The sequence below is a fragment of the Ursus arctos genome, unplaced genomic scaffold, assembly GCF_023065955.2.
Source record: "Ursus arctos isolate Adak ecotype North America unplaced genomic scaffold, UrsArc2.0 scaffold_2, whole genome shotgun sequence".
Taxonomy (NCBI): Eukaryota; Metazoa; Chordata; class Mammalia; order Carnivora; family Ursidae; genus Ursus; species Ursus arctos.
The window spans coordinates 78,710,084-78,734,309 of record NW_026622874.1 but is presented as its reverse complement, the minus strand read 5'-3'; the positions used below and the strand labels follow the sequence as shown (position 1 = coordinate 78,734,309).

At 45.0% G+C, this 24,226-nt stretch overlaps 2 protein-coding genes across 4 annotated transcripts in view; one reads left to right on the top strand and one right to left on the bottom strand.

Moving 5' to 3' along the window:
• Window positions 1-15,849, bottom strand: part of IQCK (IQ motif containing K) — a 117,341-nt gene extending 101,492 nt beyond the window's left edge. For both annotated transcript variants that reach the window (XM_026520222.4, XM_048224687.2), the window contains exons 1-4: window positions 15,632-15,849; window positions 7,386-7,450; window positions 5,649-5,778; window positions 4,607-4,704 (exon numbers count right to left, since the gene is read on the bottom strand). In XM_026520222.4, coding sequence (XP_026376007.3) covers window positions 4,607-4,704; window positions 5,649-5,778; window positions 7,386-7,450; window positions 15,632-15,818 — 480 coding nt within the window. In that variant the 5' untranslated portion in view covers window positions 15,819-15,849. The remainder of the gene's footprint in view (window positions 1-4,606; window positions 4,705-5,648; window positions 5,779-7,385; window positions 7,451-15,631) is intronic.
• A 55-nt stretch (window positions 15,850-15,904) lies between these two features.
• Window positions 15,905-24,180, top strand: KNOP1 (lysine rich nucleolar protein 1). 2 transcript variants are annotated; one of them, XM_057315484.1, is made up of 4 exons: window positions 15,918-15,966; window positions 16,512-16,695; window positions 18,608-19,530; window positions 23,422-24,151. In XM_057315484.1, exons 3-4 carry the CDS (start codon window positions 18,610-18,612, stop codon window positions 23,695-23,697), a joined length of 1,197 nt encoding a protein of 398 aa, XP_057171467.1. In that variant the 5' UTR covers window positions 15,918-15,966; window positions 16,512-16,695; window positions 18,608-18,609; the 3' UTR covers window positions 23,698-24,151. The 2 variants fall into 2 exon arrangements, with proteins under 2 accessions (XP_057171468.1, XP_057171467.1); XM_057315485.1 differs by lacking the exon at window positions 16,512-16,695 and having other exon boundaries at window positions 15,905-15,966; window positions 23,422-24,180.
• The last annotated feature ends 46 nt before the right edge of the window (window positions 24,181-24,226 follow it).

The window sequence follows — 24,226 nt, the reverse complement described above, 5'->3', positions numbered from 1 at the left end:
GCAGACTCATCGCTCAGCAGGAAGCCTGATGTGGGGCTTGATCCCAGGACCCTGAGATCATGACCTGAGCCAAAGGCAGATAATTAACCAACTGTGCCATCCAGGCATCCCCTTCTCTGTGACCTTTTTATATGTAGTTGAAAACAACTATCTGGGAAAGGATTAAATAAGTCTATTTCACTTGTTAAATTCATCTCAGGAAATGAACAGAGTCTTCATCTAATCTTAAGGCTGAGATAATTCATGGAAATCATTCACCTACAGTTTAGTTTCCCAATTGTAACCTCCTCCAAAAATTAACGATGAGAGAAATATCTGCTTGTTAAATGAGCTGAATTTTATTCTGAGCATTAAAAAGATTAAAATATCTAATGATGAGCAAACCATTTGATTAGGGTCTTTATGAAATTCACCAGAGATCCATTCATAATATTTAAAATGAATAAATGAATTAAAATGTATAATGAATTAAAATGTATAAAGGAACTAAATTATGAATTAATCAAAATCAAAATCATCAAGCTTACACAGCTCGAGTCAGGTTGGAAGCAAAGTCAGTCTGATTCTGGAGGCTGGGTCCTGAACCACTGGACCATGTACCATAGACTGCCTCATTCGTGTGTGTGTGTGTGTGTGTGTGTGTGTGTGTGTGTGTGTGTGTCTAATTGGCCAAGTGCTCTATGGCATAGTAATTAGGTGCTGCTCATTGTTCTCTTCGCCCTCTCTTCTGCTTTATTCCCTCCAGTTTTCCTTGGAGTGTCATAGTACTCGCGGGACAATCCAAATAAAGGATTCTGTCCCATGAGGCCTGCATAAGGGCCTGGTCTGGGTGACTGCCCCAGATCTGCCCCGATTCACACTCCTTTTCTCCACAGCTTCCAGACCTATCTTTCGTATCAGAATGTGGCCCATGCTTTTGGCAAGCCATTGGACCAACCACCAGCTGGGGTGGTGTCAACCTCCTAGACTCAGGAAGCAGAGCACTGCTTGGCTTGAATCTTGGCTCTACCACTCTACTAGCTGTTCCCTTGAGCTTGTTGGTTAACCTTGGTGCTGCAGGGTCCTCATCTGTAAGATGGAAATAAGAGCATCCACATCGGAGAGTTGCTGGGAAGATGAAATGAGTTTCTGCAGATCAAACACTTAGAACAGTGTCTGGCACAAAGTAAGGGCCCTAAAGTGCTAGAAACTACTATTCTTCAATTCTAGCTTCTTGCTCAACTCTCTGGCTCTCCAACTACTAGGAGAGCCCTTTAATTTTAGAGGACTGGCTCCTTACTCAGCTCTAGCTCTAGGGGAAGCCACCCTACAGTCTACCCTCCTCCAGAGGCAGTAAATTGAGACACTGCAGGTATAGTTAGTAAATTAGCTCTTGGGTGTGATAGCTAGGGCAAATGGACAAGCGCTCCCATAACTTAACTGCTATCTTAAAAGTTGGTCCTGACTTTTGAGGAACCGTATTCATTCCTTCATCCAACAAATATTTAGTGGGTCCCTACCACGTCCCAGGTGCTGCTGGAGCTACATCATAGAACAAAACAGAAACTAACGAAAGCAAGGAAACCTAACTATAAGTCAGCATTTTAAGGGCAAAATACAAATCAGCAATTATTTCTTGAGTAACCTCACATAAACGCTGTTTCAAGATATAATTTGAATGGCCCCAATAAACAATGAATTATGCTGCTATCTAAGAGTCATTTGGATGCGAGTTCAGTGTGGGTGACGGATAAGAATGCTCCAGTTATGTAATTTTGGCTGGAGGCTGGTTATCATTCAGTTTAAGCATCTATTCCCACTGACAGGATGTGAGGAACAGCTGAATTGAGAAAATGCAAATCTGTTGTGCAGATCTGGATAAGAGGAGCTCCACTCGGGTCTGACAAATGTTGCTGTAATTTTCAAGCCTTCAAAAATAACCCACAAAAGACTACATGACCAGGGGGTGAGAAAGGAGGGAATTAGATTTAATTAAGAAATCCTAAATCAGGAAATGAAAGAAGTTAATGGTAATCCACCCATTTTGCATATTTGTAGTATTCAAATTACTGAGCTTCTGGGCAAAGCCTGAGGGATGGCAGGGTAGGACGCTAACCTTCCTTGGTGCCAGTGAACCTCATTAAATACTTCTCCTCATCCTCCTGGTAACAGGAGCACCTCTGCCTCCCCCCACCCTTTTTTTTCTGCCATCCCTTCAATAGGGGAGGAACCAGGCTCACCGATCACTTAGGGTCCCGCTGCAAGGAAGCAGTTGAGCAGGATTTTGGACTCCAGTGTGTCTGGCTGTCCTGAAAGTTTATCCATTTTTGCAAGCTAACAGTTTTAAGAACCTACATTTTCTACATTCCTTGATTGCTCATTACAACATTTAGACTTTAATGCTCCATTCAAACACCCTGCAGCATTTGATGTTTAGACTGGTTTCATTTAGTCCCAGAGGCAGCTCATCTGCAGGATGTCAAAGATGAAATATGAGTTGGCACAAAGATGCCTCATTAATCTCTAATACAAATAGAAATTTCTCTGATTCTTTAAAAGCGTTTTATCATTGCCTGGAGGCTGGAAACTGTTTCTAGCCCCCTCATTACAAAATTATTTATGGGCAAACAGTAGAGATATAACTCTTATGTAAAATCTTAATTATTGCCCTTTTAGCTGATTTTTGTGTCCTCTGAAGGAGTATAAATTAGAAGAATAACAGCTGAAGAAATTAGAACAAAGTCTGCACAGTTGAATATAGCTGCGCTAAGGTCTAGATGTGCGTTCACGGCACCTAGATCCACTCTTGCTGTTTCCCCACGTCCATTCTTATTTCAGAGAACAGATATAAAGGGAAGAAAAAAAAAAAACGCTTCAGCTACCAAAGGCTTTACTGCTCGTTTGTGGTTTTCTTGAAGACAAGCCCATAGCTGGTCCTCTCTGTGTCCCTCTCTAGGGTCTGGCCCAGTCATCAGCACATAGTGGGATTTAATAAATATTTGTTGAACAGAACTGAATTTGGGTGACTTAATCTGGCTACAGATATTCTTTATGCGTATTCAAACAGGTTATTCCACTGTGCTCATTTCACTGTTCAATCGTTGTGTGCCATCCTTTGTTCAATCTAATAAAAGGTACGGCACACTGAATATACTGAATATACTTGGGCCAACAGCAAGATGAAAAAGAAAGATCCCTGAAATGTGACTTGCAGGACTGTCTGGTCTCCCTCATTTAGCAGCAGGACCAGAAGCCAGAGAGACAAAGCCATCTGACAATGGCAGGGTCAGGCTAGGGGCTCTGCTCTCTGGCCCCTGGCCTCACTACCATTCCACCCAGCTGCACCTTGCACCTGTGAACACCACACAGCAGAGGGGAAGGTCAATTATGAATACGGGATGGAAATTACGCCCTCAGGAAAAGCCAAATGGGCAAATGAAAAAAATACAATAAGTGGACGCAGTTTAGATTTTAAAACCTACGGCAAGTAACAAATCTGTTCTTCAGAAAACAGATATGGATTTTAAAAATCAGTATTTCTTGGAGCTGTTTAGAGGACAGCCTCCAACTTGCATTGTTTGGGAGGGATGAAATTAGGATCATCGAGGCTATGGGTGTCTCCTCAGTACATAAAAGCCCCATCCAGGCAGTATGTACTTCTTCTCAGAGAGAGACTCTGTGCTGAAGGGCAACCAAACAGCTAATGACCCTGGGATGTGGCAAGCTGACTGAGGTTTGCACTGTAGTTACTGCCAATTTTCTAAGTATCCTTTTGAATCATAACCTGGATCTGAACCCTAACTCCGCAAAGTCATCTTGATCACCTTCCTAAATCTCTTTGTTCTTCTGTTTCGTCATCTGTAAATGCAGATAACACTGATAGAAGGAATATCATAGGGCTGTTAGAAGGGCTGAATGAAATAAGGAATGGTAAAGCATTTAGCAAAGCACCTGGCACAGAGCAAGCACTTGGTCAATATTAAGTGTTTTTGCTATTTTACTCTCTTCATGTGGGCCATCCAAAACTCTAGTATTCAAAACTGTGCAGGGAACACACACACCCCAAAGTATCCTGTCAACTGTGGAAAAGAGGGAGCCTCCACACGCGTATTTATGGGAGGGTGCGCCAGGATTGGAACTCCATTCACACAGAAAACTGGCTGCAGTGTGACCATGACTAATGCTTAGCAAGCACTCCCTGTGGGCCAGGCCTCTCCTGAAGCAAGCTACACACATGATATTAAGCATGAAGTGGAGTATGGCGAGGCCAGAGGTCGGAAGATCAATCCAGAGTCAGATAAAATATAAGGAGAGCTTTAATCTGCACACACAGTCAACAGGAGCCAATAAACCTGGCAGATGCCAATTACCCAGGAGAAGGGCAGGCAGGGAGGCCAAGAAGGCAGAAAACCTCTCTGGAGCCAAGTGGCCAGACAGATGGCAGTGCACGTGTATGCAAAACCAGATGTCATGGCTGGAGCTGAGTGAGTGACCAAAACACAGCTCTCCCTCCCAAAGGTATTGTTTTGAGAACGACCACTTGATGGTACTGAGATAATGAGGTACCATCTGATAAAAATGAATTACTGAGCATTTAGAAATAAAGAAACCCCAGAGAGCAACTGACCTCAAAACATTTTTCTTTCTTTGCTTGGTGAAGCAGGCTAGCCATTCCAGGAAGCAGAACTGGAAAGATGAATGTTTCCAAATATTCCTTGGGGGAACCTAAATCAAACAAACAAAAAAAATCCCATTGAAAATCCCAAATGGCCCAAATGAATCTGGGAGAAATGTTTGTTTCTGAACCAAAAAAAGATACTGTCCGTGAAACAGCATGACCTTAAATGTTGCATTTTACTCCAGACTGCTGAGTTGGGCTGTATTATTAAAGAAACTTAAAATATCTTTCTGAGCCTCGTGGACTGGCGAGGATGTAGACAGGGTCCTCCACAGGGCCGGGGCCACAGGCACAGCAAGAAGGCCAGTGTGGCTGGAGGGAAAATAAGCAAGGGAAATGTGGTAGCAATGAGGCAGGAGAGGAGCAGGGTGGGAGTACAACGGATGGGGCTTTACGGCCACAGTTATGGTGGTGGTCGTGGTGCCAAGACCCAAAGCACGCTAGCAGAGAGAACAGAACAAAGCGGCAGGAGAGGTCTGGCACCAGAGTGGGCCAGAGGAACTGGGCCCAGGGAGAAGATGTAGAAAGACGACACCTCTGACTTCAACCCACAATGCAGGGCAGTGTGATACTTTCATCCACTTTTTACATTCCCCCCTTTGATTTTAAGGTAGAATCAAGGTATACTTGTTGTTATTTATCATCTTTATTATATTTCAACCTTAGACATAAAACAGTGGGATAAAGGTACTTCTCTGAAAAATAAAAATTTAGGGGCGCCTGGCTGGCTCAGTCAGTAGAGCATGTGACTCTTGATCTCAGGGTCGTGAGTTTAAGCCCCAAGTTGGGCATGGAGCCTACTTAAAAATTAAAAAAGTAAAATAAAATTCTGATATATATTTAAGAATAAAAATTAAATAAAAATTAAAATAACATATTCTTTCATATTTTTGTGGTCTCCCTGAGATCTGTCCACCCTACCCCCGTCCTGTGGTTTTGCAATGCTACAAGCCCCAAATTATAAAACACAAAATCTCACCTCCTTACTTACATGTTTTGGGATCGACTGTTTCTAATTTAACTTGAGGACAGGGTACATGTGAGTCCATGGTCAAATGAGGAACTGAATAAAGGTGCTCTGTATTGAAGCCATGGAGAACTGTTTCCTCTAACGGTGAAACCTGATGGGGGGAAGTTGGGGAGGGAACCAATTCATATAAATAGTTTAAATAACTGTATTTTCCTGTATAACCTAACAAAGTATAAAATTCTGTATTAACTTCAGGTTCAAGGGGCATAATGAGTACAAATCTTTGTCCCTCTTCTCTTCTGAGACACCTATAAATGACAATCAAGGAATAAAGCCCTAACAGAGAAAAGAACAAGAGGACTATAAGTGGGTGAAAGATTTGCAAACATTTCCAAAAGAAACAGGGATGAAGCTTTGTGGTCAAATAAGAGAGGGAATGGCAGCCTAGGATCCTCAGGAGGAAACTGCCCCAGTGGATGGGAGTCCCTCTTCCCATCAAAACTCCATTCTTAGGGGTTCGATTCCTCAGAGGATGGGAATGAGAAAGGGAATGATAAACAGGAGGGGTTAAGTGAAAATCCAGCTGGGGCTCCACTGGCCTGCTGTCTACATTCCCCCTCCTTCTGCTTCCGCCCCTTTCAATATACATAAAGCTCCATTCCCACCAGCATTTTATATCCAGTTCTCCCTCCTTCCCAATGACTCCAGTGATTTCCAATGATTCCAAGGACTGGCCAAGCTGGTAGCCAAAAGGGGGGGAAGAAAAAGCAGCTCACCATTGATTTGGAGGCTCTCTGCCTGCAACCCTGAAGAAAAGTCTTCTGGTAGACAATCACTCCCCACGAGCTCCTAGTCAATATTTCTACCCAGAGAAGAGACTTATCCAGAAGACAAACCCACACGTACAACAGTAGAAGAAAATCATACCAGCTACGTAGAAAAATCCACTCAGATCCCCATTTAAAATTTTTCAATAAATAACAAAAGTTCTCTACACAGATAAAGAACATCAACAGCATAAAAGAGATCAAAACCTACAAAGAAAAACTGACTCTGGAGGAAGCACAAACAATTCAGGGAAGGGAACTGTAATTGCTATCTGCGGAGAAATTTGAGAAAGCATTACATCCACAGAGCAAGAACAGGACACTGTGAAAAAAGAACAATCACAAAGGCCAAGAAATTTCTTAGACACAGAATCTCTAGTAGTGGCAGCTGCAACAACCTACTGGAGGTCTAGAGACTTAGGTTTGGGTCCTGTCTCTGTGACCCTGCTCAATAATCTCACTCTCTCAGAGCCTTGCTCTTTTCCATTAAGCCCCTATTTTACTCCAAGTATACTGCCTGGGGGCCTCCCTTCCTGGCTGCCTTGTCCTTGGCCCTCTTAGTACAGTATTTTTAATCTTACCCACGCTGGCACGCATAGAGAAACGTGCTCTATCCCCAAGTGTCCCCAACATGGACAAGTGTTGACTCCTTCGCAAAGACCTTTCTCATCCAATTTGTCATTTGAGCCCCACAGAGGTCCCGTGAGTTAGTCAAGGATTAACTGTTCCATTTAACAGATGTGGAAACTGAGGCTCAGAGAGGTTATATATGATGGCCTTTAAGTCACACCATTAGTAGTAGAGCTAGGACTGGCCCCAACTTCTGGTTCTAATTCCAGTGCCTTCCCTTTCCCACCTCTCTAACTCATGACACTGGCACTGTTCTCATTTAAGAGCCTTTCATTTAGGTTGGGGCCTGGGTGATACTCACAGTAATCATAGCTTCTTGTTTGACTTTATATCCTTCTGGAAAGGGAGGCAGCTCAGCGTCATACTCTAAAGGGAATGGGAAAAAAAATCCTCAATTCCGTACTTCATTGCAGTTTGTGATGCAATTTCCTTTCCTCCGAACAAAACATTTTTAAATTTTATTTTGGTTGGTGGTTTATAGAAATAAAAACAACTAGCTACTATAGGATAATAATTCCTGTGAACCTCCTTATTTAAAATGGATAAGAGATTATTGTTCTCCTGTATGACAGAGTCAAGGCTTTATGTAAGAGTCTGAGACTCTTTTGCTGAGAAGGTACAACTTTAGATTTTGCCCCCAAGTTATGATAACTACATGGAATAAAAGGAGGAAGAGAATAGGAGGGAGGCTAAGGGAAGATACCAGTAGCTACTCAGGATAGGAGGGGAGAAAAGGAAGAAGAGGAGCACATGATGGGAGGACAGAATAAAAGTGACAGAGAGATGAGCTGTCTCTTGCAGTCATGAGGATGAGCATGAAGGTAGGACAGCCTGATTGGGGTACGCATTTGGAAAAGCAATCCCATAAAGACCTTGCTACTCAAAGTATGCCCCAGAACCAGCAGCATTGGCATCTCTGGGAAGTTAGAAATGCAACACCTCAAACCCACCCCAGATCTGCTGAATTTGAACCTGCATTTTAACGAGATCCCAGGTGACTTGTATGCACCAGTGGGAGTAGCTCTGCCGTGAACTCCTATAGCTTCCTATCCTGGCTGCACACAAGAATCACTGGGGAGCTTTTTGGAAAATACCAAAGTCTGGGCCCAAGTCCAGAAATTCTGATTCAATGGGTCTAGGGTGGAGGCCTGGGAATCAGAATTTTTAAAGCTTTCCAGCTGATTCTAATGTGCAGTGATGTAGAGAATGATTGCCAGGTTTCAAGACTGCTCACAGTCAACCTGTTGGAGAGCCTAATGCAAAGAACAGTCCATACAAGTTCTGTGGGGTAACAAGAACTATTGCACGGAGAGGGACAGAAATGCTCCTGGGCTATATTAGTTACATCCCTAAGAGAGTGGTAAAAATATTTCTGGAAAAGTCAATGTTTTAATGGCAAATGCATAGTCACTTTGCAGCAACGAGGAAAAACAGTTTCTGGGCAAGATGGTACCAATGGAATGAATAAAAATGTATTGGACACATGTTCTGTTCTACTTCCTTGTCAGTGAAACATCTCTTGACTTTTTTTTTTTTTAACTCCTAGGTATCAGGCTGGGGACCAGTATGCCAGCCTGTAGGTTGCAAGCAATCTTGATTCCGAGTACCAGCTATATTAGTTTTCTAATGCTATGTAAAAAATTACCACAAATTCAGCAACATAGAACAACACAAATTTATTATTTCACAGTTCCTGCAGGTCAGGAGTCTGGGTATGGGTCAGGATCTCATCAGGCTCAAATCAAGGTGTTGGCCATTCATGGTTGTGATCTCATCTGAGGGTTGGGTCCTCTTCTAAGATCACTGGTTGTTGGCAGGATTCAGTTTCTTGTGGCTGTAGGTCTGAAGTCTCCATTTTCTTTTTGTTGATGCGACTCTCAGCTCCTAGAGACCACCCTCAGGTCCTTGTCATGGACAGTTCACCATGGTTAGTTGCTACTTCAAGGCGAAGAGGAGTATGTTCTGCTTTGATGACTTTGATTTAAGGGCTCACTCGATTAGGTTAGGCCCACCTACAGTGATCTTCCTGTTAAAGTCAACTGATGACAAACTTTATTTTTTTTTTTAAGATTTTATTTATTTATTTGACAGAGAGAGAGAGACAGCCAGCGAGACAGGGGACACAAGCAGGGGGAGTGGGAGAGGAGGAAGCAGGCTCCCAGCGGAGGAGCCCGATGTGGGGCTCGATCCCAGGACTCCGGGATCACTCCCTGAGCTGAAGGCAGACACTTAACGACTGAGCCACCCAGGCACCCCGATGACAAACTTTAAATTACATCTGGAAAATCCCTGGATGGCAAAGCCTAGATTTGTGTTTGACTGAATGACTAGGAGGTATGTGCGGTAGGGAGTGGGAATCCTTGAAGCCATCTTAGGATTCTGCCCACCATAACAGCTTGAGTTCTACCACTTTGCTTTCCTCTCAAGCAAGCATGTAAATTCACTCTTCTTCCCCAAACCTTTGACAAACACCAACATGGTATGAAAACTATTTATTCAGATTTAGGATATATACATTTAGAGCTTTGTCTGATTACAGATCAATACATGCTATTATGAGGAAATTCTAAATAATACAGACCTGTCTTATGTAAAGAGTGTAAGTCACATCCAATCCCATTACAACCCATAACCACTGTATTTCAACATTTACTAACATATGTATATAATACACAAATATATTTATGTTAGACCTCAGACCACGTCAAATCATCCAAGTATAGAACCCCATCACACAGTCCTTTTTCTTCATAATTCCTATCAGTTTTATCTTTGTTTGAAATTTGTAAATATTAATGACTGTGTGTTTTGTGAGGGAAATTGTCTGGGTCTGTTTATGCTCACCATCATATTCCCAAAGAATACTTGCAATGAATGAATGAACAAAATGAAGAATATAGCAAGTTACTTTTGATCCTTTATCTATATGTTTGTTCACACTTATTGAGAGCTTACTATGGACCAAGAACCATTCTAGATGTTGAATCTTGGACATCTTTCTAGGTTGCTACATATATGATATGCCACAATTATTTAACCAGTGTACCCTTAGTGGGTGTTTAGGTTTTTTCCAATTTTTCATTACTACAAACAATGCTGCTAGGAGCATCACTATATATACATCATCGATTGGAAAGGAGGTATTTTTATAGTATTAATTCTTAGATGTGGAATTGTTCTGTTAAAGGAAAAAATAATTTAAAATTTCAGCCAAATTGCCAAATGTTCCTCCAAAAAGTTAACAATTTATACTCCTAATAGTAAGACTGTTTCTCCGGAGTATTACCAATCACATATGTATATATATATACATATATATATAATATTTTGCTTTTTTTGCATTTCTTTGTTATTTATTTATATTTTTTCTATTTAGAGTTGTTCCAAGGAGATCTCTCAGGAGTTCAATTAAATTTGATGGAAAAGATACAAACTTTTTCATCATATGACTGCAAAAGATATATAGTTGAAATCATTATGTAGAAGTATGGGAAAATACATTATCTTCAGGACAATATGATGTGTTTGTGATTTCAAGCCCCTGTAATGTTTGAGAATCTGGCATATTTGAGAACTTGTCACTTTTGCCTTATGATTTCAATTTAAAATATGTAATTGATTACAGACTGATGCTTTTTACATTGAACCATATGAGTTTGTATGAATTTGATTAAGCTTGTAGAGTATTGAACTCATTAAAGTAACTTCATTTACTATGATGTGATTCATTCAGTTTCTAAGAGCTGCTTCAGTGCTTAGAAAATTTGCTTGTCTGTTTGGCATTAGAAATGCTTAAGAAACCAGGTATATTAAACTTAGAAATGTTTATAATTTTTTAGTTACCGAAGCTTGTAAAGTGGGTTAATTGATTAGGGGAATTTAATGTTACATGCATATTCAGTGAACACTAAGAACAAGTAAAAGTGGTTACTCACTTTATACAACAAAGGCAACATTCTGCAAGAGGTAGGGCAGAAAGAACCTATAACCTCACTGGCAGCGTGGAGCCTTTCTGCCAAAATTGGAGCCTGTCCCCTCTATGTTCCTAAGGATATGAGATAATGAAACATCCTTTTTGCTCAGGCCACTATTAGACTGTCTCTGATTTGCTACTGAACGTGTTCCGAACTGAAACAGCAACAGTTCCTAACTGAAACATTGGGAACAATGTCGGAAAGGGATGGATCAGGGAGGTGGGGGGGGGGTGAATCTAATGAACACTTAGCCAGTAGACGCTACAGCGAGGGGTTGTGCCAGTTGCTGGAGGGACAGATGACAAGTGCAGAGGAGCTTATGTTCTGGTGAGGGGATGAGCAGTAAACCGATGCCTCTGAGATGCAGAAAATGCTGCCGGAGGGGGCTATGCCCAGTGCTCTCGGTGCAGTGAGGAGAAAGGGCTTCAAAAATCAGTGTGAGGAACAAGAGAAGGCTTTCTAGAAGGGGGGTCACTTAGGCTGAGTCTTGAAAGATAAAGATGAGAAGGAGAGACGTTCCAGTAAGAGGCAAAGCTTGGGCAAGGCATGGAGGAGTAGAACAATATGGCGCATTGCAGGAATTATTTCTTGTGGCTAAAAGTACACAGTACAGAACAGTAGCACTGTGCTTTGTACCTCACCTGGAGAGCTTATTTAAAATGCAGAGCTTAAGGACTCACCCCCAAGGAGTCTAACTCATCAGGTCCAGGACAGAGCACAGGAATCTGCATTTTAACAAGTAATTCAGATTTTGACGCAGGTGTTCCCAGGCTACACTTTGAAGCATGCTGTATGTTGCGTAAGGGCTTGGATTTGAGTGACACACACATCTCAGTTCAAGCCTGGTTCTGTCACTTACTTCGGATGAGTTTCCTTAACTCTGCCTCAAGTTCCTCAATTTTGTCTGTACAACAAGCAAAACCCTCCCTGAGTTGCTATGAGGTTTAAATGAGAGGAAAAGCATCTAGCACAGTGTCTGGCACATAGAGCAGCTCAATAAATGTTGCCATTAGTATGATTTGAGCAAATGGTAGGTGATGAACCTAAAAAAAAAAAAAAAGACAGGAACCACATCATGAAGGGGCTTAGGTCTTAAGCTAAAGAGTTTGTTTACCATGAAAGCTATGAAAATCATTGTAGGTCAAGGCATGATGTGATCAGATTGAAATTTGAGAGAGGTTCCTGTGGAAGAAGGTATGGACAGAGGCCTTCTGCAATTAAAAAGCTACAGCAGCAATCCAAACAGGATGTGGTAAGGGCCTGATCTAAAGCAGCAGCTGTGAGAACTAGGGGGTGAGGAGTTGGGGCTTACAAATGTTAAGCAGGTAGAATCTGCAGGGATTGGATGTATGTGGGGATCGTGAAAAGTGAATGGAAACATGTTAAGATGAATCTCTGATTTCTGGACAGGGTACCTGAGTGAATGATGGCGACGCTCATTGAGACGCAAAGCTGTTTGGTGTCTAGAATAGTGCCTGGAGTCATTCCTAGCCCAGCACTTAAAACAGTTTCCAACATGGGTAGATATGTTGACAGAAGAGATGAGAATAATTTCACTGGAACCATGAGGTAAGTAGGAGCTAGTCTGCACTAGGTTGATAAAAGGCATGACAATGGTGTGAACAAGGGCAGTGTGTTCTTTCCAGAAGCTTGGCTCAGAGAAGAAAAGGGACAGACAAGAGCTAGAAGATAATATATGCTAAGGGAGAGGTTTTCAAGATGACAGACCAAAGGATGTTCGGAAGGAAAAGGGGTGGAAAGGGGGTGAGTGAGCAGGATCCTGGGATGGCAAGAGGATGGTACCAAAGCACAGATGTAGGCTGAGCTGTCGGTAGCAGCGTATGTGTGCAGATGCAAATATGTTTATCGGTATAAGGAAGCTGAAGGATTCCCTCCCCACTTCCAAATGCCTGACTCTTCTCAGTGGATGCCTCCTACATTTACTAAGTGGTATCACCCAACATTTGAGGAGGGGGAATAGAAACTTGGGGCTGGTAGATGGGGGCAGTGGAAGAAGGCACTGAGGGATGTTGACTGATAGGCACTGTGAGAGCCCCCTGGTGTCACTTTTCTCCAGCTGTACTCAGCAGCTGCACTAGGGTTACAAGCACTGATTCAGAGCTGGTCCATGTTGGTATCTGGCAGGTGGGATGGAGGAACCTGATTTTACAACAGCTCTAAGGTTGAGGTTGGAGAGTATTTGGAGTAATGAACCAATGGCAATAATGAGGATGCTGATGAGAGTAATAACAGTAATATTAAAATAGAAGACTGTAAGCTCCCCAATACTTTCACTCAGTCTTGGTTAAAACCATAGTTAAAAATCATGTCACAAACAATAATAAGATTTAATTAGAAGCGTTGGCAGGAAAGAACTTTATTGATACTATACAAATGCCTTTGAGGATACAAAGCTCAGAGGTAGTCATCCCTGGAAAGTCGGGAAAATTAAAGAACAATTACAAGTTGTCAGGTTATATAAATAAACACACACACACACACACACAGCATCAGCCAGGTAGGGCAGTCTTAAGTCAGATATTTACCTATTCTGTATTTCTCCTTCCTGAAATTGAGTTTCTCACAGGTCTATTTGCTGTGATAAGTTGCTTTTTAAATGGAGATATACTAATAGAATGTAACACTTAACCTCAAACATAGGATTACCACAAAGCCTGTTTTTCATGTTTGTTGTGAGGCACTAAACTTACTCACTATACGTTTGTTATAGAAAACTGCATGTTAGAATGGTTAAGAAATTCATCTGGGTTATAATAATCATGATAGTGCCTGAGTGTATAATTCACCATCTTCGACCTCATTAACTTCACAATGTAATTCTGTCACTTTGTGAGTAGCATCAATTCACTTGATTTTTAGAGAGCACCACACCTCTTTGTCTTTGCCTTCTCCCTACAGGGCTATTTGACCAAAATAATCTCATGACTTTAAAACACAATGCAAACCATGTTTCGTTGTTAACAACAATGAACATTTATCGAGCTCTTTCTAAATGCCTGACACTATGCTAATCAACTTCACATACATTTTCTTACCCGGTCCTCACATCAGCCCTTTGAGGTAGCTAAGCAGTTTCTCTTAAACAACACACCAGTAATAAACTCTATTATGGAAGAGCTGTTTGGCTTGGAGAAGTCAAAATATCTTTCACTTTTTTGGGGAAAAGACATCCACAAGTACCTTCAAATATGAGCGGATTCTTTCTGGGAGAGTGATCAACTTGGGTCACGGCACCAAGGGGGTAAGGACCAAAGGATAGAAATTACAAGGAGAACATTCAAGATGAAACAGATTTTTCTAAATATAATGTGATGCTGGAAAAGGAATTCAAGCACTGGATGGGAGGTGAAACAGCCACTGAGGGTTATCTATCAACTCTGAGTCCACTATTCTCTTCCTCCTCTGTATTTTCCGCTTCTTCCCTATATTGGTGCATTCACTCTTTTTTCCATTCAACAAACATTTACTGGCTTGTCCAGTATGGTAGCCACTAGCCACAAGTGGCTATTTAATTTTGGTAAACTTAAACAAAATAAAAAATTTGAGTCCCAAATGCACTAACCACATTTTAAGCACTCAAAACTATATGTGGCTAGTAGCTACCACATATTTTTGAGATATAACTGAAATTCAACATTAAATTAGTTTCAGGTGTACAACATGATCAATCAATAGGGCTACTATTTTTGAAAGTTCTGGGAAATGCTGTTTCAGACAGCTGACAGTGATAGTAACCACAAGAATAAAAAGGAGTTCCTGACCTTGAGAGAACCTAGGAGAGAAAAAAACCCACTCAATATTATTTTTTAAGAGCGAACACTTATTGAACTCTTGCTGGATATAGGGCAGTTTGCTAAGCACTTTCTGTGACTACTTCGCTGCAATGCTCCTAACACCATAAAATAGATGTCAATAGTATGCTCACTTTACAGAAAGGGCAATAACTTGCCCAACATATGTGACAGTACTGTAAGGCCTCATGACCAAGAGTACGTGTAGGGCCGCGAAAGAAGTTGAGCTAAACTCCATTTGGGGATTTTAAGGAAGATCAGACGTGGAGAGGGATTAAAACCCAAATCTGTATAGACCATGTTTACTCAACATGTGGGCTACAGACTTAACTACATCAGAATTACCCAGGATGCACGTTAAGAGCGCAAATTCCCTGCACCTGGTTATGGGATCTGTGGGCAGGAACTGCGAACCTACGTTCTAACCAAATTCCCCATCTCTGCCCCAGCGATTTTTTCCTATTCATTAAGTGAGGTTTGAGAGCCACTGTCCACACCACCGGGTCCTCTTTGTTCCGCTTTACCCTGGCTCCCCTGGCTTTAACCTGACTACGAATCAAGGTGCGAGACTGCGCTGCGTAATCTCGGACAAAAGTCTCGGAGCCTCAGTTTCCCCGTCCGTGAAATGGAGATGCCGGCGGGCCTGTGGCGCGGCTACCAAGGAGCCCACACACGTCAGGCACCTGCAGCACGGTAAGGCGCCCAGTAAACGCGGCCTCCGCCTGGCGAGTCCCGCCCCTCTGCAGACCCGGGCTGCCTACCCTCGCAGATCTGCTCCCACAGGTTCTTGCCCGGAGGCTCCACGCCCTGTCCTGGCGAGACGGGTAGCTCGGGAGACGCGGTGAACGCCATGGGCACTGGCGTCCGGACAGGGTCCGACGACTCTGTGGAGCCGCTAGGCTCCTCGCGTTGGGCGGTGCGACTACTCTCCAGACCCGGTGCAGCCATGGCCGCGGTTTCCACGGCAACCGCCCTCCGGCACGGCTACGACCCGGAAGGAGCCGTAATTCAAGGAGGCGGGCCAGCGACTCGAGATTAATTTCCGGGTCCCGGCAGAGCTGGCTTTCACGTGGAGGCGGGGAAGAGTGGCCTGCGGGTGAGTGCTGAGGAGCGGCACTGGTGGGGCGGCTTGGGGTCTGGAGATTGCGCCTGGGGATTTGCGCGGCGAACTGAGGGAAAAGTGGGTGGCCCAAATCCACACATACCCCCCACCCCAATCGCATGTGTCCGCTCGCTCCGGCCTGGAAGTTCTCCCGCCTTGGAGCAGAGCTGGGATCCCGCGCAATCCCTCCCGGTGTGTTTGTGCGGAAGCTTTGGAGCGGCGGTGCCTTTGAGGGACCGTTCTCGCCTCCTGGCTCCCTTGCTTCTTGCTCGTGAACCCGCGGCGGCAGTGGGGTGTGTTCCATTGTGCAGAGCGCAGGCCCAGACTTCCTGAGGGCTGGGTTCGAGTCCCTTTTGCCGCTTGCTGGCTTTAGGACCCAGAACAAGTAAATTCAAGTCTCGAAGCCTCAGCGAGTCTGAGATGGGGTCTTCACACAGGTGCTCATGAGACTACCGCGAGATTTAATAAAAGCTGTTGGAGAAGGTGTTTGCTTTTGCTGGAGACACACTCTAAGATTCTTTACTCTTCCCTTCTTGGAGCGAATGTATCGAGTCGCAGGGTTGAAGAGGAGGAAAAGTGCTAAAGAGGAAGAAAGCTACAGTGATTATGAACGGCCGAAAGGGGATTACATTGACTACAGTCTCCCTTTAACTTCTTTGTTCTAATCACATCGTTCGAACACTCCCCCACCTGAGACACTCTTGGCTCTCTCGACTCCACCAGGTTTGCACCTTCTCCCCTGCCTTTGCTGGCTGACCCCTCTTCCTCTGTACTCCTGCTTCCCTGAGGTCTTGTCTTAGGCTCCTTCTGCTTTAGGCTTAGTTACCATCCATATATTTATAAGTGTTTGTTTTGTTTTTGTTTTTTTACCCATGTCAGCCCAGTCACCCGTGAGCCTCAGACCCATATATCCGCCTGTCCACCGAATATCCTCCTGTCCACTTGGATAGTTCAAGGCATCTATGCAAACCAGCCTGTCTCCTGCAGCCCCTAACTACCCGCCTTCAGTTCCTTATTTTCAGGCATCAACATCACCCTCCTGCAGTTGCCTAAGCTGGAAACCTGTCTTCTAGAAACTTTCCAGACAACTGGTAGGCCAGATGAGATGAACTTCATTACCCTGACTTCACCACTAGCTTTGGCTTTTATCACTGTTATCTTCATTATCACACCTCTTTTCCTCCTACACCTGTTTCTTGATAGCAGGTGTTTTATCTTGTTTATCTCTGTATTTCTGGCATTCATTCGTTAATTGAGTATTGCTGTGTGTCAGGTACAGAGCTAGGTTTTGGGAATACAGCAGAATACAGGACAAGAGTGAATTGAGAGTGTGTACCCTTGACTTTCCAAGTGTTCCTGGCAGTGAGTTATAAATGAACTTGAGCCATGGCTTAGGCCTGGCTCTTTGGAGCTGCTAATGGTGAGCCAATGTGGCTCCCCAGGGCTCGGAGGCTGAAGAGAGGTTCAGGATGGAGAAGCTCCTGACCTTTCCCTCCCACTGTCCAAACCTCCTGCCAGGGGGATATTTTGTTTCTGGATTCCTGGGTGTCTCCATGTCACCTAGTCAAGGGAGCAGCAGGAGCTTGGGTGGTGACTGGAGAGAAGTGACCCAGCTGGAAGCTAAAATGTACTTGAGGGCACCAGCCCCTTCCCACAGTTGTCTACATGACATTTTCCCCCAAAAAAGCTGGGCATTCTAGGATGCTCTGTGTCATCTTCAATTTTGTTAAATATTGGTAATTTGAAAATTTAGAAGCAGTGAAGCAGGCAGCATGTGGCCCCCAACACCTCTTCTCTCCTGGCAGCGTTTAAGTCATTCAGTCCCTCTTTATGGATGGGGAAACAGGCCCAGAGAAACCAACACTACGCAGCAAGAGTGCGTCAGTCACCATTTGAACCTAGGTCTTCTCAGTCCTAGCTGGGGCTCCTCTCATGATATCTTGTTGCCGTTCTTATTACTAGCCCCATGGGAAAGTAGTTAGGAGGGTAGATCATCCAGGGTGCAGGTGGGGTGAATTAATTTCGATACACAAAGGAAAAGAGCTACTTAGGTGAACCAAGGTAAGAGGTTAATTGTGCCATAGTTACTGCCTCTGGTGGGAATCGGCAGGAAGAGTTGACCTCAGGATTTCTGTCCCCTTCATTCAGTGAAAGGTAGGCCCCTGAGGGTAGCACCTGGTCTGTCTGATTTGATTGCAGTTGTATCCTCAGTGGCTGGCACAGGGTAGGCAGTGAGTAAATTTGTTGAATGGGTGACTAGGCTCAGAGATTTAAGAAAGGCGGTGGGAAAGGGAATCACTTTCCATGGATTATTGTGTATTCTTTCCAGTAGGCCTTTGAGAAGGAGTATTATTCTCCCTATTTTTCAGTTGGGGAAATTAATGTTCAGGGAGGCTGGGTGACTGGGGCTTAAGTTAGTGAGGGAGCAGTTTGAATTTGAACTTGGAGCTATCTGAATTTAATTCCATTCTACTTCTTTGATCACATTTTCCTTTGTTCCAAAGGAGTCATGCCCATTTTCCATCCCCTAACATTTCCGACTAGCCACTCATAAATGTGGCTCTTGACACTAATTAGCTGAATTGTACATGGAGTGGTTTGGTATGAAGATAAATTGTACCATTTCTCTTTTCAGGAATGATCACCAAAACCCACAAAGGAGACCTGGGCCTTGGGGTCCCAGAGAAAAAGAAGAAGAAAAAGAAGAAGGTAGTCAAAGAACCAGAGACTCAGTACTCCGTTTTAAACAGTGATAGTTATTTCACTGAGATCTGTCCCACAAGAGCCCCGTCCCCCTCAAAGAGTGTGGTCCTAGGGCAGGCATCTGAGATGCCTGTATTGAAGAAAAAGAAGAAAAAAAAGGGTCACAGCACCCTCTGTGAGGAGCATCTAGAACCTGAGACCATGTTACGTGCTGGACGGACAGAGAAGTTGTCCAGCCCCAGGAAGCAGGCTCTTGGTTCATCTGAGTTCCAAGGTGGGGAGAAGAAAAAAAAGAGGAAGTCCTTAAGGCCTCTGGCCATGCCTTCTGGCTCAAGAGTGAAGACCTCCCCGGACAACAGACAGGGTGAGGAGGTGACCAGAGTTGTCAAGAAGCCCAAAAAACACAAGAAGGAGAAGGCGGCCCAGGAGGCTGCAGCCTTCTCGGCTAAGGACCCTTGGTTCTGTGAGGCTGGGGATACTCCCTCCACTTGCTCAGTGGGGAAGGATGGTAAGGAGCAGGCAGCCTCAGGGCAGAAACGGAAGCAGGGGAGCCCCAGGGAATGCAACATGAAGGTGAAGAAAAAAAAAATCCACCAGAAGGGAGATACCTCCCTAGAAGGGCACCTTGAGTGCTCCAAATCTCTGGAGAGCAGCCCCAGGAAAGGAAGTAAGAAGCCAGTCAAAGTTGAGGCTCCAGAATACATCCCAATAGGACATAACCCCAAGTCCCCTGCAAAGAAGAAAATGAAGTCCAAGAAAAAGGTAGAGCCGCCAGGCATTGAGGAGCCAGCTCTGAAGAGGAATAAAAAGAAGAAGGGGAAAGAGAGCAGAGTAGGAGAAGAACCTTGGGAAGAGGTAGGCATTAGACTCTGCTTTGGGAGAATAAGGGTGGAAGTTGGGAGAGAGAGAGAGAGAGAGAGAGAGAGAGAGAGTGTGTGTGTGTGTGTGTGTGTGTGTTGTATGTGTATGTGATATTCACATATGTAGCTGCCAGAACCCTGATTAAACTGACTTCAGCCAGAAAAGGGATTTGTTGAGACGTGTAACTGGAAAGGTTAAAAACTATTTAACTCCAGGTATGGCTGGATCCAGGTGCTCACGGAATATCCTCAATAGTAAAGGCATCCCTTGTTATTGAAACTCTGCCCAAGTCCTCACTATCTTCACTCAAGATCTAAATAAATTGGAATAAGTTTTTTAGATGAATCGCTCCCTTTCTGAACTCTTGCCTCTTGCTGTCCAAAACTCAGAAACCAAATAGTTTGAGATAACATGGTCTGTAGCTATCTGAGCTTATTTTCTGTGCTCAGTGTACATGTTTAGAGATCAAATAGATTTGATTGCAGGAAATGCCAGTGTGGCTTTCGCGAGCTCTGGGCTTTGTATTTTTTTTTTTCTTCTTCGTTGGTTTTGGTCCCAGACAGACACCTCCCACCCCACAGAAAGATGGTCTCAGCAGCTCCAGGATTTCATCCTAGTAGTTAGGCTACCAAAGGGAGAGAGACAGACCCTCCGAAACGATTACAGAAGTTTCAGGGCTGCTCTCACAGGCCTCAATTGGATCACACAAGCCAGAAACCCTGATCTGAAGCCAGGGGGGAGGGGCCTAGGCTATCAGTCCCACCTGAACCCCACTGTCTGAGGTCAGGGGAAAAAGACAGTTTCTGGGAGGAAAAACCAGTCCTAATTCCCAGAAGGAAGGGAATGGTTGATGGTCTGGTGAAGACAACAGAGATCCACCGTCTCCCTCCTGACAAGCTTCCTTGAGGGGGGAGAGAAGGGAGGAGATGAGCCAGAGCACTTGGACTCCACAGGCCCATAGCCTCCCCTATCTGAGCCAGGGCCACACCTCTGTTCCTGTTTTTGGGGTACGTGTGTGTATCTGCAGGGGGTAATGAGGTGGTACCTGCCCTACTCCAAGCAGATGTCTGGCCTGTGGGGGGTAGCGATGGCTGAAACTTCTTGAACACTTAACTGCGTGCCTGGCACTAAGCTAATGCTCCCTGTGTATTAACCCGTTAATCCTCACATCAGTGTGGTGAGATAGCTGCTGCGGTCATCCTCATTTAACAGACAAGTAAACAGAGGAGTTAAATACCTTGATCAAGATCACCCACCTATTACAGCATGGGGCTGGACTTTAAACCCAATCTGGCTTCTGAACTTGAGGTTTCATCCTTTCTCAGAAGCTGCCCTGTGACTTCTCATAGATTCCAGTATCATTAGAGCCGAAGAAGTGACTGTCTTATATTAAAACAGGCCCTGGATTCTCTTCCCAGCTCTGCACCGACCAGCTGGGGGAGCTCAGACCAGCCACTGCCCTGTGGTCTTCAAGTAAGAATGATGGCTAATGTGTATTGAGCACTTACTGAAGAATGACCCTGGCATTGGAGGGGCTCAGTCAATACTGACTGATGGATGACCCCTCCCCCCAACCCCTGGAGCAGGATCATCAGGAAGGTGTCTGTGTGGCTTGAACTCAGCTTGGCCATGTAGGGTTGAGGAGGGCAGGGGTGGCCTCCATATCAGGGCCTACAAGAGGTAATTTTGGTTTCTGGATTTTTTCCCAGTTTTGCCCTAGTCCACTAGATTTGGTTTTACTGGTCTGTTTTATTCAGAAGCTTTTGGGACCAAGAAGGACCCCAGAGGTGGGAGCCTAACCCCCATCAGAATCTAGAATCCCTTCTCTCCAGAGCCCAGTGAAAGGTGGTCAGTCCCCTCTGTTTAACATCTCCTGCAATGGGAGCTCAGCCCCCTGAGTTAGGAAATGCACACAACTTCAAGGTCTGAATGGGTAATGTGCGTGAACAGAGCCCTTCAGGGATCATCACACGTGATGCTGGGTGCCAGGCAGAGCACACCTAAAGTAAGGATGCAGGAAACATGACAGTTGTCATTACCAAAGGACCAGGGAAAGTGGCTGGCCTGAGGTCTCACTTTCAGAGGGTCCTGTGGGGGCTGAGGCCAGTGAGAGAGCATGGCACGTGTAAGCATGCCTAGGGCAGGCCTAGTGAGGACACCACATGGGAGCAGATACCTGTGAGGGGTGTCTGCCGTCGTTCGTGCAGGGGGAACAGCAAGCACAGAGGCCCTGGAAGGAACAAAGACGGATAGTGGGAACTGGGAGTTAGGGGGCCAAGTGCTAGAGACCAGAGAGGCCACAGGAGCCTAGATTTTTGTGTAAACAAGATGAGAGCCTCTGGAGAGTTTTGGGGAGTGGAGTGATGGGATCCAACCGAGTTATTAAATTCTTATTTTATTTTTTTAAGATTTTTTCCCAAAGATTTATTTGAGAGAGAAAGAGGGAGCATGTGCGCGCACAAGCGGGAGGGGTGGAGAGAGGGAGAAAGAATCTCAAGTAGACTCTGCACCAAGTGCAAGGCCTTATGTGGGGCTCAATCTCAGGACCCTGAGATCCGGACCTGAGCTGAAACTAAGAGTCAGAAGCTTAATCTGTGCCACCCAGGTCCCCCTTATATTTTTACTTTTTAAATTGAGATGTAGTTGACATATAACATGGTACAAGTTTAAGGTGTATATATAACATGTTCCACTTGAGTTTTTAAAAAATTTTTTACATGTATTTATTTGAGCAAGAGTGAGAGCATGTGTGCACACCAGGTGGGCGGTGGGGCAGGAAGAGGAGCAGAGGGAGAAGGACAAGCAGACTCCATGCTGAGCTCGGAGCCCAATGCACGGCTTGATACCACAATCCTGAGATCATGACCTGAGCCAAAATCAGGAGTTGGATACTTAACCAACTGAGCCACCCAGGTGCCCCAAGATTTTATTTTTATTTTTTATTTTTTTTGAAGATTTTATTTATTTGGCAGAGAGACACACAACGAGAGAGGGAGCACAGGCAGGGGGAGCAGGAGAGGGAGAAGCAGGCTTCCCACCGAGCAGGGAACCCGATGTGGGGCTCGATCCCACGACCCTGGGATCATGACCTGAGCGGAAGGCAGACGCTTAACGACTGATTCACCCAGGCACCCACCCCAAGTTTTTATTTTTAAATAATCTTTATACCCAGCATGGGGATGGAACCTACAACCCCAAGATCAAGAGTCTCATGCTGTACTGACTGAAACAGCCAGGTGCCCGTCCAGTTGAGGTTTTAAAGCTCACCTGCGCTGCTGTGCATAATGGAGCAGGATTGGGGGGTGAGGAAGCAGGTGTTAAAGACTTGTGGTTGTCCAGGCAGGAGAGAAGGCAGAGACTAGGAGTGGGGTGGGAGTTGAGGGGGTGGAATGTAGAGGAGAGAACTGGGTTTGGGTTTGCTGGCAGGGTCTCCCTCCACACCCCCCAATCAGGGCCCCAAGCCCTCAAGCCCACCTATCCCTTGCTAGCTCCCCACTGCCACCATGAGCAGGACCCTTGGCCTCTCTCCTCTTACTGGTTTGGTGCCATGGGAGGTAAGATGATGTCTGTGGTGGGAAAGGTGCACCAAACCTAAGTCAGCCTGTCCCTGAGCTGTGGGGGTGACTTCATGATGGTCACCCCACCTCTCTAAGCCTTAGTTTCTTCATATGTCAGATAGGTCAGTGCCATTGTTCTGAGGGGAGAATCGGTGAGAATCGTTCCACAATTCCACGAGAGGATGTCAGAAGTTCTGTAAGTGGCAGGGGTTGAGGTGGTGCTGTGGTCTTGGGTCTTATCTGGACTCCCATGATCTCACCCTCTTGAGCTGCTGGGGCAGAGGCCATCTTATGCCTGACTCTTAACTCCCTTTGCCCTTTTGTGCAGGATCCTGACACAGACTTAGAGGTGGTGTTGGAAAAGAAAGGCAACATGGATGAGGCGCACATAGACCAGGTACGGCCCAGGCCCTCACCCCCCTTTCGTGTGTCTTGCCACCTGCCAGGCACACATTTGTCTCCTACAGAGCAACAAGATCCTGGTCCTAGAGGTGTCAGGGACCCCAAAAGCCACCAGCCGGCCTCTGGCACACTTTCAGTGGCAGGGAACTTGTGGCCTCCCCCAGTTCATGCTGGGAGACCCTTTCACTACCTACAACTTTGACTGAGGGGCCATCTGGTCATTCAGAATCCCAGGCTGAGGCTTTCTTCCTTGTAATTGCTGCAGGGGGAGACGGGAGTGTGACCCCAGGAACTGTAGCCAGGGCAGGGAACATGTGCTTAGCCAGGCCCATGCATTGCCATCTCCAGGCCTCGATTCAGGAGTATTTAGAGAAGTTACTCTATTGTGGATCTGCTTCTGCCGTGCCCAGATCTGTAGGTAGATGCATCCTATATTGGAGCACGACTTTCTAGAATTGTGGCATTTGTATGGCTCTGGACCAAATGAGGCCTGGCACGCCTGTGATAACAACACAGGTTTGGCTTTGGACCATTACTAACAAGTTGACCTTGGACAACTTCTAACCTCACTGACCCTCCTATAGGTGGCTGCGAAGACCAAATGAGGTCGTGTTTGTGAGGCATTCAGCAGGGGCCTGTCTTATATCTCTGCTTAATAAGTGGCAGCCATTACCCTGACCACATCCTCTTGCTTTGTCAGCAAGTAATTGCTGGAGAGAAGCAACAGAGTT

Bases quoted from the DNA above. Each gene is read 5' to 3' on its own strand.
- KNOP1 (XM_057315485.1), top strand. From the start codon at position 18,610: ATGATCACCAAAACCCACAAAGGAGACCTGGGCCTTGGGGTCCCAGAG. The intron at 19,531-23,421 runs GTAGGCATTAGA...CCTTTTGTGCAG, and splicing joins GAGAAGAACCTTGGGAAGAG to GATCCTGACACAGACTTAGA.